This window comes from Corvus moneduloides, chromosome 3 (genome assembly GCF_009650955.1).
Source record: "Corvus moneduloides isolate bCorMon1 chromosome 3, bCorMon1.pri, whole genome shotgun sequence".
NCBI lineage: Eukaryota > Metazoa > Chordata > Aves > Passeriformes > Corvidae > Corvus > Corvus moneduloides.
The window spans coordinates 34,343,954-34,363,010 of NC_045478.1; the positions used below are offsets into that span (position 1 = coordinate 34,343,954).

At 37.9% G+C, this 19,057-nt stretch overlaps 1 protein-coding gene across 6 annotated transcripts in view; it reads right to left on the reverse strand.

Moving 5' to 3' along the window:
- IMPG1 (interphotoreceptor matrix proteoglycan 1) overlaps nt 1-19,057 on the reverse strand; it is a 71,708-nt gene that overhangs the window by 27,217 nt on the left and 25,434 nt on the right. For all 6 annotated transcript variants that reach the window (XM_032104859.1, XM_032104862.1, XM_032104856.1 and 3 more), the window contains exons 10-12: nt 17,877-18,130; nt 16,339-16,415; nt 15,001-15,502 (exon numbers count right to left, since the gene is read on the reverse strand). In XM_032104859.1, coding sequence (XP_031960750.1) covers nt 15,001-15,502; nt 16,339-16,415; nt 17,877-18,130 — 833 coding nt within the window. The remainder of the gene's footprint in view (nt 1-15,000; nt 15,503-16,338; nt 16,416-17,876; nt 18,131-19,057) is intronic.

The window sequence follows — 19,057 nt, forward strand, 5'->3', positions numbered from 1 at the left end:
TTGGCTGTAAGGAAAGAAATTTTTCTCCAACTGATGAACTCTCCCTACATGCTAATTTCCTCCCAGTGGCCAATGAAAAGATGAAAGGAAAGCAAACTTTTGCATTGAGAATATCCTTGACTGAATGAGTTTGCAACTGTCCTGGCCTTGGCACAGGTGTTGGGCATGGATATTCTTTGTATCCCTTTCTGTTTCCTTGTTTCTAAATGAACACCATAATATTTCATTAAAAGCTTCAGATGTTCTTCTCTTGCCATGTCCTCATGTTTCTTGTGTGATTAAGGATACGGACAGATTAGAAAAGCAAAGCCTAGTGATGCTCTCTGTTTACAAAGCTCTTGCTTTGTTATTACTTATGCTGATAAGGAGTGAGAGTCACTTATCAGTTAAGAGAACTCAGAACAGCTTTCCTAGCATTAGTGCTTGAGGTAATAATGCAGGATGATCTACTGATGGGATGAGTCTGCAGCTCCACAGACACCTCTCTCAGCATGAGGGCACACACTCGAGCATACGATGGTGATGGCATTTGTTAGGCAGATTATATTTTAGAAAGATAACTACAGGAGAAAGATGTACTGAAGTGGCTTTAAAATTGCAGCAAATTTGAAGCAGATATTTACAAGCATATATATATTGCATACTTGGCATATAGCTGTGTATATATATATACATTCATATGGACAATACGTAAACTATAAAGGTCTTCTGGCATGCTCTTATTACAAGCAAAGTAACCTAAAAGGCCTTGAGGGCATACCAAGATGATCACTGAACATGTATCACCTGTTTTCATAAGCTGCCAGTTCTTAGAAGTCACTGTGACTCCAGCTGGAAGAGACAGACAGCAACTGACCCAACAGTTTGTGTTAGTTCCTGTTAGTAAACAGGCTCACATCAAAGGCTGCTGAGCCCCTACTGTGGCACAGCACCAGTCCCAAACCCAGGGATAACTGATCTCTTCTTTGTCTAATGGGTGTCATGTTACTGCTGCAAGACTTGTCTACACAAGTGACGTGGAAATCAGCTGTAAAATGATCTATTTACCAAGATTTTCCTCTTCAATAAAATTCAATCCCAAGAAGTTAAGAACTATAGATGAAACAAAGAAGACCCAGACATTCCATACAATCACAGAATGATTTGGGTTGGAAGGGATGCTAAACATTATGTAGTACAAGCCCCCTGCCATGGGGAGGGACAGTTTCTGCTAGACTGGGTTGCTCAGGGCTCCATCCAACCTGGTCTTGAACACTTCCAGGAACGGGGCATTCACAAATCCTCTGGATAACCTGTTCCAGTGCCTCACCACCCTCACAGTAAAAAATTTCTTCCTAATATCTAACCTAAATCTACACTCTTTCAGTTTAAAGCCATTGTCTGTTGTCCTGTCACTACACGACTTTGTAAAAGATCTCTTTCCAACTTTCCTGTAGGCCCCCTTTAGGTATTGGAATGCTGCTGTAAAGTCTCCCTGGAGCCTTCTTTTCTCCAGGATCAACAAGCCCAGCTCTCCCAGCCTGTCTCCATAGGAGAGGGGCTCCCGCCCTCTGACTATCTTCATGGCTCTCTTCTGGACTCTGTCCAGCAAGTCCATGTCTTTCTTGTGCTGGGAGGATCCAGAGCTGAACAGAGTACTCCAGGCTGGTTGTGACAAGAGTGGAATTCAGAAAAGAATTACCTCCCTTGACCTGCTACTCAGTGAAATGAAAAACAAAAACCCAACCCTTTGCATTTAAAATGCTGGGTTTATATATGACATCAATATATATTGATTTTCAGACTAGATGTAAAGAGGACACTTTTTTTATGATGAGATTGGTGAAACACTGGAACATGTTGCCCAGAGAAGTGGTGGATGCTGCATCCCTGGAAATATTGAAGGTGAGATTGAATGGGACTCTGAGCAACCTAATTTAGTAGAAGGTGCTCCTATTTATTGTGACAAGGTTGAACTAGATGGCCTTTAAAGGTCCCTTCCAATCCAAATTATTCTATGAATCTGTGAATCCATATGCACATAAAAATATGTATAAAATTCACATCGTTTATCATAAGGGAATTATTTTTAAAACTTCACCAGTTTGCTTTGTAGATGGGATTTTCACATCAGAAAACAGTTATTTTATGAAACCTCTGCAAGTACAAACTCAGACAGTTTTGACACTCAGTCTCAGCATATACAGTTTTAGCATAAAGTTTAGTCTACAGCACCATCATTCAGGTGTAGGGAATTCACAGATGGCACAAAATAAGACACTGAAATCAAATATACTCCCAGAGTAACCACATTGAAGGTTAAACAATACCATGGAATTAAAAGCTGATGTCCGCAATAAAAACCGCAACTCAAATTTCAGCCTCCTCTTCTCCTCCCACAAAGTTGTTCACTGAACTCCCCAGATGTTTTTTTGTACTAAATAGCCAAGGCAGGTCAGTATTGTACTGAGAGTGTTATATCAAAAATTAAACACCTCTTGGCAAAGATGTGAAAACATTAAATTAAGAGGCAATTTCCTGTGCCCATGCTATATGAAATCTTTGTAAAAGGCATTTTGCACGCAAGCATTTATTCCCTGCTGAGGGAATGAAATACATAGATCTGACTTATCAGAAAAAAATCAACTGCCATTTCAACAACTTTATTTTAGGTATCTAATTAGTTGGTCCTCTTTTTTTTTTTTTTTTAAATGAGGAAAACCCTGCTAATTGACCATGAATAAGGCGTAATTGTTTGGGAAAGGTCAAATTGTCATGAGACATTTTTCTAGAGGGCTTGCATTAATGAGCAGGCCCAGAATGTTATACATTAAGAGGTCCTGGCATTTCCTTTCATTCACGAGCATAATAAGCACTGACAAATTTTCCAAGTCCCCTGGTGGGTATTCTGTATACATTCTGTATATGAAACTTAGAGTGTTGCAATGTATATGTATATATTTGCATACTTGCTGGCTGAAGAAAATAACCAAAGAAGGGAAAAGTGTGCAGTTAAGAGATTGGTTCATAATACAGAGTAAGAATCACCTTGTGTGCAGCTCTGCTGATACCAATATCAGATGGATACAGAAAGTAGCTGCATTCAAATTTACATATTTTGTTGGTGCCTGAAATGTCACTAAATCCCTGGATGCAGGACTGCTGTGTACAAAGCGCTGAATTTATGTTCGAGGCCCTTAATTTTTAACTAGGGCACAAATAATGTGAGGATTAAAAGAATTAAGAGAAGAGGATCATTAACCTAATGTGTCACAATGAGTGTCTCCCAACACATAATTACTGATTACATTCATCTTTCTAACTGTACAGGCAAGCCAAAAGAGCCACAATGATCTAAGACCGTCATTCTGTCTGTCTGTGAGAGCCCTCCAGAAGCTAGGTTCAATGTCCAATAAACCCACAGGACTCTTTCTCCACTGACTCCAGAGAACCTCGGTTCACTGGTAATGCACCCCATCTCTCCTCCATCTCCAGTCCTAAAAATTCTTTTCTCTCTCAACCTTTTTCCTTAGCATTCCCACTGGAACTTTTTGATTAGTCTAATTTTTCATAGGGCAGCCTAGCTCTTCCATAGGCAGCTCTAGCTCTGCTACTCACTCCACTACTGTGGTGTTCTGTGTAACTTACAGAAACCGTCATCATATTTTGAAAATTTCCATACCTTGCAGCTGTGCTTCATTATCAATGTTCTCAGCATCAAAGATGCAAATAAATGTCATTCTCACATGATGTCACAAGAAGAGTATTTTCTATCTTGATAAAATACCTCCTAGTAATGGTGATTTTCTTTCATTATTCTCAGGACTATTCACTTCTACCTCACCCTGAAAACTTAAAGGGTAAGTTAAAATCTGTGAAATCAAGACCTGAAAATCTAAACCACTACAGAATTCAGGGCACCGAGCAGCCAAAGCTTACTAATCCTGCCTATGTTCATTATGAATGAAAGAAAGATGATTCTTTAGCTATCTCCACACTGGCATAAAGGCCAAACTTCTGTTCAGTACCAGACAAGCCTGTTTTACTGACTTTCCTCCTTAGCTGAGCAATTTGTCAAGGGCAACAGACTGTGTGTTTGACTTGGGATGTTTGCTCCCAAACTGAGTTATGACATTGTCCTCATCTCATTGGTATCTTTATCACGATTTCTTTTTGGGAGGTCAGTAGTATTATTTACTTCTGCAGTGACTGAAGAAATAAAAAGCAAAGAACTCTTCACCTGTTCCTCAAAGATGCATAAAGATTAAGAGCAAACCATTGAGAACAAAGCCATACCCTGACTACCTTTACTCTCTGAAACTTTTCCCTCATAGCAGCCAAGTCTGCCTGAGAGCAGCAGAATAATGCAGTTCACTACAGTCTGACTGTCCATAAACTTTTTACTGAAGCAAGTTAGCTGGTCTTACTCAACTCACACAAAAAGTTTTCAGTACAGAGAATGTATTCTCTTTACGTAGTGCCTGAGGGTCAGCATTTTGATTGATCCATCTGTCCTTGGGAAATGGAAGCTCCCTTAGACTTTATGGAAGTCTATGCAGAATGGAGTCACATCTGGCTTTAGCAATTTCATATTTGGTCACTGTACCTATAAGAGCCCTCTGAAATATCAGTTTCTTGTGGGATTAAAAATTCTTTCTTTCTTTGATTATCATTTTCACGTGCATTGGCCATAGCATGGCTGAAATTAGTAATTCAGCTTGCCATTTGCTGTTTTATTAAGGACTTCTGTTACTTCAATTACAAGTTTTCTGAAAAAGCCTCTTTCTGTAAAGATTTGAAACAATGAAATCAATACATTTAATATTTTTTAAATTTTTTTCAACTTCAAGTTAATAAGTTAAGCACAACAGGTGGAAATACAACAGGTAAACAATTAATTGAGAAATCTTACTTTATAGACCTGTGTCAAATTTACACGCTGAAAAACCTGATGTTGAACCTTAATGACTGTCTTTGGCATTCTCATATTTCAACAGCTTTAGAGGATTAAGCATTTCAGAAACACAAATATAATTTAAACAATACAGGAATAGCTGGTGTTTAAAGCATACCCAAAATTCTGAGTAGGATATAAGAATATTATACAGAGAGGTGAGGTGTATAATCAGGTACCTTGTATGAACAGTAGGTCAGTGGTAGGTTATTTCTGTAACGTGACAAGTCACTTTTACCATTTACAGAACCTTTACCTCATCTACTACTGAGATTGCCAGATAAAATGACATACTGTTGCTCAAGCACCCTAAAAGTTAGTTTTCTGTGTAAAGTCCTTGCTAAAAAATGATGCAACCAAGATTAAAATGCTCTTGTGAAGTAAGGGGGTTTGTAAGTACATTTACATGAAAACATGTTAAAAATGCCAGGGGTACCATGGCTATTATGTATTGTAAGATATTTTGTATTGAAGCTCTGCACTATTTGCTACCATAGTAATATCACATTAAAATAGATATTAAATAAGCAAGGTACCATGCTAATCTTGGAAGCAAAACCAAGCAATAGTGAATTTGCAAATAGGAATGCACTTCTACAAAGGAATAGAATCAAAGACAAATAAAAAACCTCTTTCTTAAAACAATAGTTTCAGGAGGATTTAACATCTCTTATTCCCATCGTTGAATGTTCTCAATTAAATTCGAAAAATTTATTTCATTAATTTAAAATAATGAGATCTATGTGAAACCAGCCTGGGTCTTTACAAACACCTGGAAACATAAAGAAACATCCATCTAAATGTTTCAAACACTGCTGCATGACACCATAACAATTTCAGAGCACCCCAAATGGAGAACCTGGAATACTTTTTTGGATTTATTTTACTTTAGAAAGTTTGAAAACAAAATCTGACAAGTTATAATACCCTTCAGAACTTAAGTACTCTCCAAATTCCTGCCTATTTTCTCTGTTTTTCTCAAATGTGCAACAGGAAAAAATCAGAGCAAATTTTGCAAATGATGGGACCATCAGACAGTTTTGTGGTATCAAAGTTTATTAGTTTACAAAATGGTAAAAACAAAAAACAAGATAGAAGTTACATGGTATAAATTCAAGTAATGTGTTGGCCGAGGACCTAAAACACAAAAGACAAACATGAAATTAGAAAGTTAAAACCAGTGATTCTCTTAAAATCTCATCACTTTAAGGCTTGTCAAGAAAAATGAAAACACTGCATACACCTTTTTTTGCCCTTGTACTACATAGTCACTTGTATGACAAAACAATTCATGGAATGAAAGTCATAGAACGAGGAGTATTTTGTTCTTCTAAATTGTGCCTTGGATGTAGGCAGTCTGATTTTTCTCAAAGTTTTGAAATGGAAGAAGTGACTCTGTGAGAGAGAGATAGAAGGAGATATTTAAGTAGGAAGATCCTTCTGTCTTTGTGTTTCATTGTAAGAATACATTTCAGTCTTACTGATATTGAACATGACTTTGGGCCAGATGCCTTGGTGCGGACTTGGATTGTTAAATGCGCCCATAATGCCTGGATTGTGGACTGGAGCAGCCCAGAACAGCCAGAGTGCTCTTGTCAGGGAGCCAGCAGGATGCTGAATGGCAAACCCACAGTGCAGTAAAATGGATCCATACAGCCGTTAGCTGCAGGTTTGTGCTGAAATCCCTCAAGGGACCCTCCTGTAACACTGGGGTGCAGAAGCCTTATGGCATAAGCCAGTTTTTCAAAAAATGACAGTTAAATGAATATTTCAGATTGTTTTCACATAAAATTTTGGATTAAGGTACATGAGTTTCATTTAACTTTTCCAAGTGTTGTTGAGTAGCAGTGACAATACAATGATGAAACTTTGTTACTCTAACTGTTCATAGAACTTACATATATTGGGAAACTAAAAACAGGAAAAAAATAAGTAGTTAACTGTCCATAAAATACCCTCTTCACTCCCCATGAAATAACTACTAAGTATTACTAACACTAACCTTCTTGCAATAGTTTTTAAAGGAATTGTTAATAAGAGGGCAAAACCTCTTTTTAACCAGCAGGGGAAAAGAATCATTATTTTTGTAAATGCAGCTGATGCTGACTCTATTCTCCTCTTCTACCCTGCTACGTATCACCATTGAAATCATCTGTCTTGATGCTTTCAGGCTTCCATTCTCCTCAAGCCATACTACTTTTTTTTTTTTTTTATTCAAGCTTTGTAGTATCATGGAGGCCTATTGTGAAGTTCTTCGAGATTTATTCATCACAATTTTGATTTTTACTCTTTCACTTTGAAGTGTCAGTGCCTTTTTCTGAAATGGTGAATAAGATATAGGGATAGATAGGTATAGATATAGATATAGATACAGATGGTATAGAATAGGGATGAGAATAGAACATTTGGCTTATCTTAATTATTTAAGACAAGTTTAACCAGGGCTTCAGCCACAGATCTAGGCTACATATACATTTAGGAGAAAGGACTGAAATGTATTAAAGTATTTTTCCAACTCCGTTCCTTCCAATCTCTAGAAAGATAAATTAAAACTACAGTAATTGCTATTGAAAGATAGACCTTAGGAACCAAAATCCTCAGCTATGAAGACTTCTTTCATGAGTAATACTTTTTGTTTTCTCAGTCAACCCCCAGCAGGCTTTCCTGTGCCAACAATTCCCTGCTCCAACTCTGCTTGAAAGCCCATTATTCCAAACTGCATGGCAATAAAGATGGTTATTAAAGGAATGTTTGACCCTGTATAAAATTCTGACCGTAAAACTGTTATTGGAACCAGTATTCTACAAATATTGTATGCTACCATAATTAAATTTTAATAAGTCTACCAAATGGGGAAAAATGAAAGAGAAGCCTAAACATGTAAATGCAGTAAAATGGAGAAGAAATTAAATCTTTTGCATCCAGGCTTGGTTTAATCATGTTCTTACTGATGCATGTAATGATCTTACCATTCTACAGAATGAAAGTGAAACTTCTGTCTCCTTTTGATCTACACCTGGATATCATTGCTTGAAATTGAGTTTAGTCCTTTCCTCTACAGAACTTACAGAAAGTTTAATTGAGAAAGAAATGTAGAGGACTTACTGGAAAAAAATTGCATGTTATCTTCAACCAGAACTCAGAAATTACTTGCGTATTGCAATTAAAAGAAAAAGTATATGACACCCCTGACAAGAGCTTAGGTTCTAAATATTCATAAACATGAATCTCATTAAATTTAGTACTAACATTATTGAAAATATGTCTCCATTTTAAGATTTTTATACATTTTTGTTTGTTAGTTTAAACACTATAGCATTTTTCAAACTGACTAACAAGCAGCTTAAATTGATATCAGCATCAGTGCTACCTTTGTAAGGCATCTCAAGATGACTGAGAAGATCAAAGTTGGAAGGCCAAGCCCTCTCTGTAGACAGAGATACAAAATTCCATTGAGATATGGAGCAGATGTTGGAGCAGAGATGATTCAGAGCACCCAAGTTACAACTTGTCTATAACTCATGCTGGGGGCATGAGTTTTTCCCTGTCAAGGAACAGACTACATTAATTTCCAGGCTGAGGTCAAATGGACTCTCCTAAGTTGGAGAGATATTGAATTCTCCAAAGAGAGGAGAGCAACAATTTAGAAAGTCAAAGTTTTAGTACAGTTTTCTCATAACACGTTATTTCTCAAAGCCAGCATTTCTAGCAAGACCAAGGATTTTTAGTAAGTGGGGGAATGCATTATTTGGGGCATGTTAGTCTCAGGGGTGCCACTTTGCCTAATATTTGTTCCAAATGGACTACATGACATGTAAACTTCATTAGTTTCTTTCATTTATGACATGGCAAAGGTTAGCCTTACACTCCCAGCACTGAAGTCTGTATTATTTGTTTTAAAATGTCTTTCTGATTATATTACTGCAAAGGTCAGGGGTTTTAAATTAATTTTATTCAGGACATTAATATATTAAAATTATTTGTGATACTGGCTCTTCTACTGGCTGAACTTATTTCTGCCTTTTATATTCCTTTTTTATTAGACGATTAGAATTCTTGCAGTCATATCTAAAGACTGTAAACTGCCTCAAATAAGTTTTTAGCCCTTTAGTTCTAAAGAAAATTAATTTTCTGGAACAAAGTGGAATCAGACCACATGCAGCAACAAATATATATATCCCTCCTGGAGGGAGACCTCCTTCATGCACTATACAAAGAAGAAGAATTATGGGTGCGTTGTAGGCTTGACTACAAAGTGTGACTGAACAAGTGGTGCAGCACTGAGGTCTGCCTTCCTGCTATTTTCATAGGTGCAGAACGAGGTGTTACATTTTTTCATTATACAAGTGGCTCAGGAGATTTGCATCTGGATAAGCAAATTTTGTTAGCAGCAATATAAGTTGTTTTCAGTACTTCGCACAGATATTTCACTGAGTCATTGGAATTACCAGTTGAGTTTAAAGAAAATTATCACTTGTTTTGTGAGTTTGTATTGTGTATTTGGGGGGGTCATGAATAAGAAATAATATTTGAGGGAACTAAAGCTTAACCTTAAAGTAAAACAGAAATGGTTGGATAGCTTAATAATTTCAACAAGTCGTGTTAAATTGGAAAAATAGATAGCGCTCACTTTCTCTCAAATTTTTTGCTTGGATTAGTCATTTAATTTCAGCATTTTTAAGTATATTTTGGAGACATGATGTAGATTTTATTCTATTTCGATTGCTCCTGCTGTTCCCAGCATGGAGATAGCTGGGCAGAATGCTCTCATTAAATTCTGACCAGATGCTAATAACTTATTCTAATATGTTTAGGATTCTTCAGGAACAGTCTGAGCAGGCAGTTCTAACTGATCAAAACTTTTCCTTCAATCCAACATATCCTAATATGGACCTGCTGAAACTCTTCTATTCAGCCTCATCTTCAATTCATAGACAACTTTCAGAGTACTGAATATTGTGTATAGTGCTTGAAAAAATGGCATAGCTAGCCCTACCTGTTCATTCCTCCAAACGTCAGACAACCTTCACAAAAACCATTCTTTGCACATCTGAAGCAGCAGGAGACAGGTGGAAGGGTGCAGAGAGAAGCTGATGGGGAAAACTGTTGAAAAAATCCTATCAGTTTAACATCAAAGAAAACATAAGGAAAACATAAAAATATGCAAGGGAACAGAAGAGTTCTTACCCTCTATATCCATCGATGTGAAAAAAATGGTGAGCATTCCTGGCACAAAGAATGGGTGAATTCCAATCCTGGGAACATCCAGAGAGGTTCTTGCAAGAAACAAGGGGATTTTCTTTTCTGTGACAATGCTGGTTATGCCAAATAGAAAATTGTGCTAAGCAAAGACAGTGCTTGGGCAGCTGAGGATGAACCACAGGCGGAAAGAATCCCCAAACATGCAGAAAACTGAGGTTTTTTTCTGGAGAGATTACGTGGAAATAAGACTGAGTGAAGAGTGTGACACCTAATTAACTGTTGAATAGCAGGATAATATTAAAGGGGACAACTCATGGCAGGTTTGTGTGAACATGAGAGTAATTATGGCAATAATTAATGAGGCTTTTATCAGTTACACATACAGAGATATGATCATCATGTACTCCTTATCAATGTTTTTTCTCATTGGAAAAAATCCCTGCAATAAACCCTGCAGAGTCTTTGCCCTTCAGTCTTCCTTGAGAGCCTGAGGATGACCCAGGCTGGTCATACTGAGATGCAGTACAATGGACTAGCTGACGGATTTTACTGCTAGCTTTATTTTGTTCTGCAATAACTGCTCCAGAAATAATGCCTCCTCCATGATGGCCAGGATTTTCGGATAAACTCTTACCTGGATCGTACAATTTGTTTGTAGCTACAATTAAAACAAATTCAAATTAAATTTCTTCTTACTGTTTAGGAAGCCAAATATTATTATTTGTTTTACTGCTGAAATTTTCTTGGTTTTTGAAATAACAAGATGTCTAATACATTACATAAATTGCTTCCCTTTTGAACTGTCATACTGTTTTAGGCAGTCATGGGAAGACTGCAAAGAGAGTAATTTTAACCATACAGAAGAAATATTAATGACTTTAAACTCCAGAAGGGGAAAAATATGAAGAAGAAAGAGGAATGCTAGAGAAAAGTCATCAGGTATCATCTCAGACAGTAGGGGTAAAAAAGGTTTTTTTTTACACTGGTTGTAAATGAAAAGTAGAAATAGCCAAGATTTTAAAGGTGCTGCAGCAAAGAAAAAACCTTTGTGAGAAGTCAGATATTGAATGGTGACATCTGGTGCAGGCACTTCAGAACTCTTCAGTAAGAGCTCTGGAAATTTGTGCCACACTTTTTCTCCTAATTCTATAGTAAAATCTCAGAATGGTAGGCTTACTTTAAGGACCGCTTGGCATCTTCCTGCTGGTTCTGGACAGGGGGTGGAGTAGCTGCCATCACCATGTGGCCAGAGCAGCACTCCAATCCTCACTGCCCTGCTCTCTGCTGCCCATGGACAACTTCACTGCGCAGAATTGTACTATCACAGGGCTGTCTGAAAGAGGCCTCACACCTGCTCCTGGCTCATCCCTCCCACTGGCTGCTCACACCTGAAAAATCCCATTCTGAACTCTTCATCCCTCACCTGTTTTTTTCTCTTCTTTCTCTAGGTTTGTATGCAGAACTTTGTGTGTGAGGCTGAGTCTGATTATCTTTTTGGGAGCTGTGAAAGAATTTTTTTTATTACTTTCTCTGTGACCTCAGGTAGGCACAATTAAGGCAGTTGGTGTAGGATGTAGATGTTCAATATTTAGGAGTCTGTAGTGATGTCCAGCCCGCAGCGCACACGTGTGACAACCAATGCAATAAAGTCTATCTCTGAAACAGAGCTAATACCTAAAAGAACCTCAGACTATGCTATTTTTGGTGGCCAGTTTTTCCTTTTGTGGTAAAGAAGAGTGAATTTAAATTTCTAATACATATGATTAAGAAAATGTGCTCCATCTTCTGGACAGTAGGGTGGGGAAATGGCTGAAAACTAGTACAGTAGAATTTCAGACAACTGTTTAGACCCTAATCCCCTGCCCAACCTTATACAGCACTGTCTGAGTAGTTCCTGCCATTTCACACCAGTAGCAGTTTAAAGACCTTTTAAAAGAAATATTGCTAAGAAAAGCATCTATGAAATGCAGCCACGAACAAAGTGTGAAATATTCTGTACCAGGAAGGTTCTGCTTGCCATATTAAAATTAACGGTACTAACACTGCTGACTTTAATAAAACCTGAATTTCCAGATCAAATTCTATCACTTCCTATGAAATACACAATATATAAGGAAATAAAAAACTACAGGAAATACTGTACACTCAGGACTGCCAGAATTGGAAAATGCTTTAAAAAGGGAAAAAGTTTTAAAGAGTATACTTTTTAAAAACTAAATAAATAGGTGTTCAAGAGCTCTCGTGACTGTTAAGCATGCAGTGTGCTTTGTGTACTAAAAGCTTTTAAGAAAATATAATAGCTACAGCTTTGAGTCATTTCTAACACAGCATCCCTACTTTTTAGACAGGGAACAATTATTTTTCCTCCTGCTACTCAGCTGCAGAAATAATGATGGAATTCTTATACTTTGGTGCTTATTTTAGACATAACTTGTGTTCAACAAGGAGAAACAAGACAGGATGACTTATTTTCCGGGAGGCTTTTTTTACAGCTTTAGAGTTTGGTCTGCTTTGCAGCTTGACAGGTTCTAACCTAAATATGCAGCAAATAATTTCTTGAGGGGTCAGTATAGGTCAAAGACCCTCTGCTTCTCCTTGTCAGTCATTTGGAGCTGATAGGCAACAGATATTTAACAAATTGGGAAATGGATATGTGACTTTATGCAGTTTTTATGACATGAAGTCTCTAGTGCAATGAGTGAATAGAATGAAAAATGCATTACTTTCTTTGCCCTGCAAACGTAACACTTTTCCACAGTCATAATGAATGTTATTTGAAGGTATGCTGTGCTTTTATCAGTAACACTACGAGACTTCTCAGCATGCATTTGAAAATAGTTGCATGTAAAACTTTTCATCATGAACATTATTTTCAGGAGCATTTGACAACTGATTCTCATAAGAAGTGATTTTTCTAAACTTTAAGTCACTCTGCTAATCATAAAGTATTTGCTTTTCTCTCATTTCAGAACTCTGTGTATAAAGGCAAGATTATAGAATGGGAAGTTTATATTCATTATAAGCATAATTTATTATAAACTACCATGCAACAACATGAAATATGTGTTCTTCCCAGCCCGGAGCTGATGGTTGTATGTTCTTACGTGTCACCTTTTACATCCTTTACTCTCTAAAATGCTGATGTAGTTATTTGCTGGATACAGCCAAACAATCCTGTAGGCTGTACGATGCATGGGCATTCCCCACTCCCACACTCGTGCTGTGCAGGCCCATTGTGAAGGATGCTATCACCGTGCAGGGAGTGTTCCCAATCAGCTATGCAAACACTGCCTGTTTGCCTTACAGGATGTGGCCAGGCAGCAGGGATGAAGGCCCCTTCCTGCTGATTTTGGACATGCTGGATAAGGAAAAACATGTAGAAAGGGGGAGGAGGGTTCACTGTTCTCACTTCAAGAGATTTCTGGAATACAGGAGGGACATGAAAGGCCAAAGCCTGAGCAAGGAGGGAGCTGGTTGAACTGGGACAGAGCAGAGCCTCCTAAGGGAACAGGGAACTTTCCTGCAGCAGGGAGCAAACTTGCAAGCTTTGAGCATGATATTCTTGGACATCCAGAAACACCGAGGGTCGTTTTGCAAGCTAATACATACTGTTGGAATTTTGCCCTGAATTTGCCTTTTTTTTTGTTTTTCTCTGTAGATTGTTTTAGCATTGCTTAGAGACCACGTGGGGACATCAAAGAATCCTGCTGACTCCCATGATGTGCTTACGTGCCCTCTGCTTTTCTATTGAGAGAGCCAGTCAAAAATCTGAGACATAGCACATACGAATATTCATCCAAGAACTAATTCGTCCCATGTCCCTGTAGTGACCTCTTGCATCTTGCACAGGAAGCACAGGCTTTGAAGAGTAAATAAAATTTAAGTTTACTGACCTAACACTGAGGTGGTAAGGCCAGGCCAGGAAGCAGGATTGGAGAGGGAACAGACAAGAGCTGGGACAGATGGGGGGGCAACTCCTCCAAATCGTGGCTCTTGCTGCTTTGCCAGGGGACGCTCTTGTCCCACACAATTCTGTTACCTGCACACAGTGGCTCGTATGGCTTTCTAGCAGCTGGTGGAGGTGATGGAAGCAGTAGCCTTACAGATATTTTGCTGTTCTGGGGGAAAGCCTAATTTGCCTGTGCCCAAAAGCTGGCCCTAGTATCTTTGTCTGAACTTTCTTTAGTCTGCAGGGTAAGCTGTGGGAAACATGCCTATCATGTGTTTTTCATTTGAAATTCTGCATTAACCAGAGTTTTCTCCACATATGTATATATATATCCTTTTTTGTTTCATTATGTATTTTTCCTCATATAGATAGCTGCCTCTATGCCTATTGCATGGATAAAATGGAACAAACAAACACAGAAAACAGCAATTTTTTAAAGCTTTTCACATTAATCAGACCTTTAGATATGTAAGCTTTTCTGAGCCATGGTACTCTGCTTGGAAGAAATTATATAATGTTACTCTCACTGCTATCATCCACAGATGTCTGTAGAGCCCAAAGTAATATACTTTCCATGTTTTAAGTACCAATTTTTTTAATGTTAATCTAGAACTTCTGTTTTTTTGTTCTTCCTGAGATGTCTTTTTGCTCTGCCTTTTTGAAATTTTACCATAGTACTCTGCACTAAGTGCTCCGTATCCTTAGGCATTTGTTGTTGGGTTTGACAACCTTGAGCTAAGGTGCATTAGGATTTTGCTGAAGAAGCCATCAGAAATGTACATTTTTCACCTTTGGTTGTGAAAGAAAATTTTCTGTCACAATGGGAAGGAACGCTTAGTGCTCTGACACGTGACTGTATGTGTCACAACAGCTGCACCTCTCCTACTCTCTCTCACAGAGAAATCCCGTGTCTTACCTTGTCCTGATGGACTGTCTTGGTCGACATCCTCGAAAGGAGGTTCTGCTAAATCAGTCAGTTCTTGCTTCTCTTCAGCTTCACTGTCTGCCTCTCTGGTGTGCAGGAGGTCGAGTGTGGTAAAGCTTCCTGTGGTAGCCAGCTCCACTGGAGACTCATAGCCATCGGTGAGGAAGTCTTTGCCAGCAGAATCATCTGCTGGGGGAGGCAAATAGGAATCCTCTGATTTTGGAGGAGTGCTGGTGCTACCCAGAGCACTGAAAGGCACTGTGAAACTTGGGTGGTCGGTAGCAATAATTTGGGTGTGTGGATATCTATCCTGAAATGGTTCTCTGGAGGGTTTGGTAGGAAAATCAGGTTCAGATGTAATAAAATTATTAAATTCTTCAGGGATGCTGATCTCTTCACTTAGAGCAGGGCTTTCAGTTGTAGATTTATCGCCAAATACATCTCCTCTTTGATCCACTGTTGCTGGACTGGGATAACCTAGTGGGAGCTCCTCCTGAAAAAGTTTTAAAAGAGCACTTTCAGTAATATGTTTGAATTTCATTGCTAAAAAGGCAATAATCTTTAGCTACATGAGCTAGCAAATAGCTAAGTCAACATGGAATCGTATTATGGGTTGGGTTGGAAAGGATCTTAGAGCTTATCTAGTCCCAATCCCGCCTGCCATGGTAAGTGACATCTTCCACTAGACCAGGTTGCTCAATGTCACATCCAACCTGGCCTGGAACACTGCCAGGGTTGGGGCATCCTTAACCTCCCCAGGCACCCTGTACCAGTGTCTCACCACCCTCACAGTAAAGAGTTTCTTCTGTATATTGAACTTAAATTTCCCATCTTTCACTTTGAACCCATTATCCTTGTCCTATCACTACTGCTCCTTAAGAAGAGTCCCTCTCCAGCTTCCCTGTAGGCCCCCTTCAGATACTGGAAGTCTGCTGTGAAGTCATAGGATGTGTAAAATATTTGGCATGTGCATGTGATCCTAATCACATTGCCTGTAATTTAAAAAATGGTCAAAGAAAGATGGCCTTAACTAGCCCTGTAAACTGCTCTCTCTGTGTCATTAAGACATGCTACTGAACTGATGAGACACTGTTCACTTTGCAATTGAATCTGGAAAAGGTAATCAAGCAGTAATAGTCACCTGTAAATGCTCTAAACAGTACCTCTGTGGCAATATAACAATACAACATTCATCCTCACAGTATGTACAAAAGGCAGATATGTTATTTTAGCATAAGAAACTTTTTGTATGTTTATGTACCTCTTAACACTGTATAATTTCATTTCCCTTGGAGAAATAAATAAACATGAAAAACGTTATTAACTTACCAAATCAGGGCCTGCCAGAGGAACAGTGACCACTCCTTGGATATCATTATCAATATCACTAGGTGGTATAATAGTTTCTGCAAAAAAAATCAAAAACATTAGAGAGAGAGAGACAGAGAGCAGAATACTTCACCACCAGCACATTGACAACTGATCAAAACACATAAACTCAAAAAAAAAAAAAAAAAAGTACTAAAATGTTCTCCATCAAAAAACTGCTTTTAAAAATCCATGTTAAGACAAAAGGCATCAATTCCCATTCAAACAGACAATTATGAAGAAAACCAAATTTTATAGGCAGTATTCTTCTTATGCTTTATTTAGCATAAATGGGATAGGTCTGCAGAGAGCTGAACCATGGAGGAATGCTTAAAATCATCTGAAGTGTGAACCCCTCAGTTAAATCTGCATGGGCTATGATGACTCATTATATTGTGTTCATTAAGCCTAAAGTCATTCCAGCTTTACCCTGAGTCCACACCATTGTTAATGTCAGTGTTTTGGCTTTAGTGCTCAGTTGCTCCTTTCACCCCTCAGAGGAGATCTTTAAAGTACTTGCATGCAAACTGTTTTTATAAATTGGTTATTAAAATTAACTACTGGGAGACAGTTGATTAAAATATTTATTATTGAAGTGTTCTATGTAATTTTTTTTATTGAGAATTTTAATCTACATTAAAATATGACACTTTATTCTTACAGAAAGGATTAGTTCAACCGAATACATTTTTTTGGCAAGAAAGTGCTGCTGTTTGCAAAGGAGACACTGTAGCTAAAATTTGGTATGTGTTTTAAGGCTGTTTCAGTAAATATGCATATGAAAAAATATTTTAAATTATTTTCCCTCTTTTTAACCCATGTCTCCAAAACTAGTTTGCTAGCTTTGCAAAAATCATTGATGGACTAGAAAGGGATATTTATTAGCTGGATTACTGAACAGGGAGCAGACCTTCAACTTCTGCTGGAGGTTTTCACACCCAGCTTGTCATCTGCACTCCCTCTGTGTTTCAGAGTGTGAGTGAAACACATCTTTACTGATTTTATCTTGGGATCAAATGCTGTTTAAAGTGTTGGTCTCTCTGATGTTGCTGAGAGGTTAGATGGCTTGCTTACAACCAAGATAGAGCTTTCAGAAAGCTAATTTAAGCTAGAGGCAGACCTCACTTTTTTTCTTGTTAAAGAAAGGAGGCTGTCCATACTGGGAAGATAAAATGATACAGTGAATATTCATAGTATTTCTTTTATTTTTCTCCTCTTAATTATCTTAGTGTGAAAAATACCCAGATTTTCTAAAAAAAACCAAACCAAGAAAAAATCCTCTAATATGGTTGCAAGTTATGCTGTATAATTATAAAGACACATTTTTCTATAAGATTTATTTCTCTACATCCTTTGGATCCTATACAATGCCAAGGGAATGGACTGTATCAGGTGAAAAAAATCTGCTAGAGAAGCAAAGGACACCTTACTGAAATTGCATCAGTTTGGAAAGGCAAGATTCAGGCTTGTGCCTGACACCTGCCACCTGCTTTACTGACCATCAGTAAACTGAAGTGTTCCAAGGTCCACTGGCAGGGACTGGTCTTCATGGAGTGCAGTGGCAACCAGCTGCTGAAGGTCTGTTACTGTGAGTTTAGCTGCTGATATTTCCCCCTCTTCAACTGGAGAAATGGGAATTTTTTCACTTTCAACCTTATTAGATCCAATAGTCGAGATGTCATCTGCTGTGCCTTTGGTTTCTGAGCCATCTCTCTCAAAGTTCACCACGTATCGTGCTACTGTGCTGCTTGATCTGCAAGGGGAAAAGGTGAAAATGCCCAGAGCAGCAAAATCAGTCACTGCTTGAGAACTGATTTTGCACACAAACAAACAAATATGCAACCATAACATACTATCTTCTGTAAGAGTAATGCCAATTTACTTCTTTCTAATGAGACTGTCACCTTCAAATTAGTTTTTCTTCACCTAACCCCTTTTTTGTCTATGCATAACTTTTGATAAAAATTCCCATATTGAAGAAAATTTTAAAAAATCTTCTAATATAATCTGATTTAATCTGACTACTCAGAAATCTGTAGAACCATAATGTAGTCTGAAGTCATTGACTACTGATTCAAACAGCTATAAATGCGTGCTGAGGTTATTAGAAGCCATAATCACACATTAATTATTCGGGAACTTTTGAAAAGGGATTAGGCAGTTCATAAAACTGCAGATAAGCAAAAATCTTATCACAACTGAGACAGCTTTTGGCTGTTTTTTAAAGTACAGCAACCTAATGTGGCAAGCAAATCACTTTTTCCCAATGGGACTTAGCTTTTCCAAGTCCAAATGGGTATGTATGGCTTCTCACTAGATGTTCATGTTCAACAGAAGTCTCAAATGTTCACCATTTTTAATACATCATTTTCATACATGTTAAATTCACCTAATTAAATGAAAAATAATGAGTACATTGTAAACATTTCTACTCCATTATATTGCTTTTTTTACAGTGTCGAAAAATTGTAGGGATAAGAATTTCACTTTATCTAGTATGTGCTATGAAGCATTTGCATTTATATGACATTGCAAGAATTCAGGAAACACATGAGACAGTTCTTCCTTTTAAAGCATGAGCAAAAGAGAAATTCTGGGAAACTGCTAGACAAATTATTCCCCAGTAGCACTTTCAAGCAGCAGCAGCAATTGACTCTGTAGCTGTTTGTATTACCAGTGA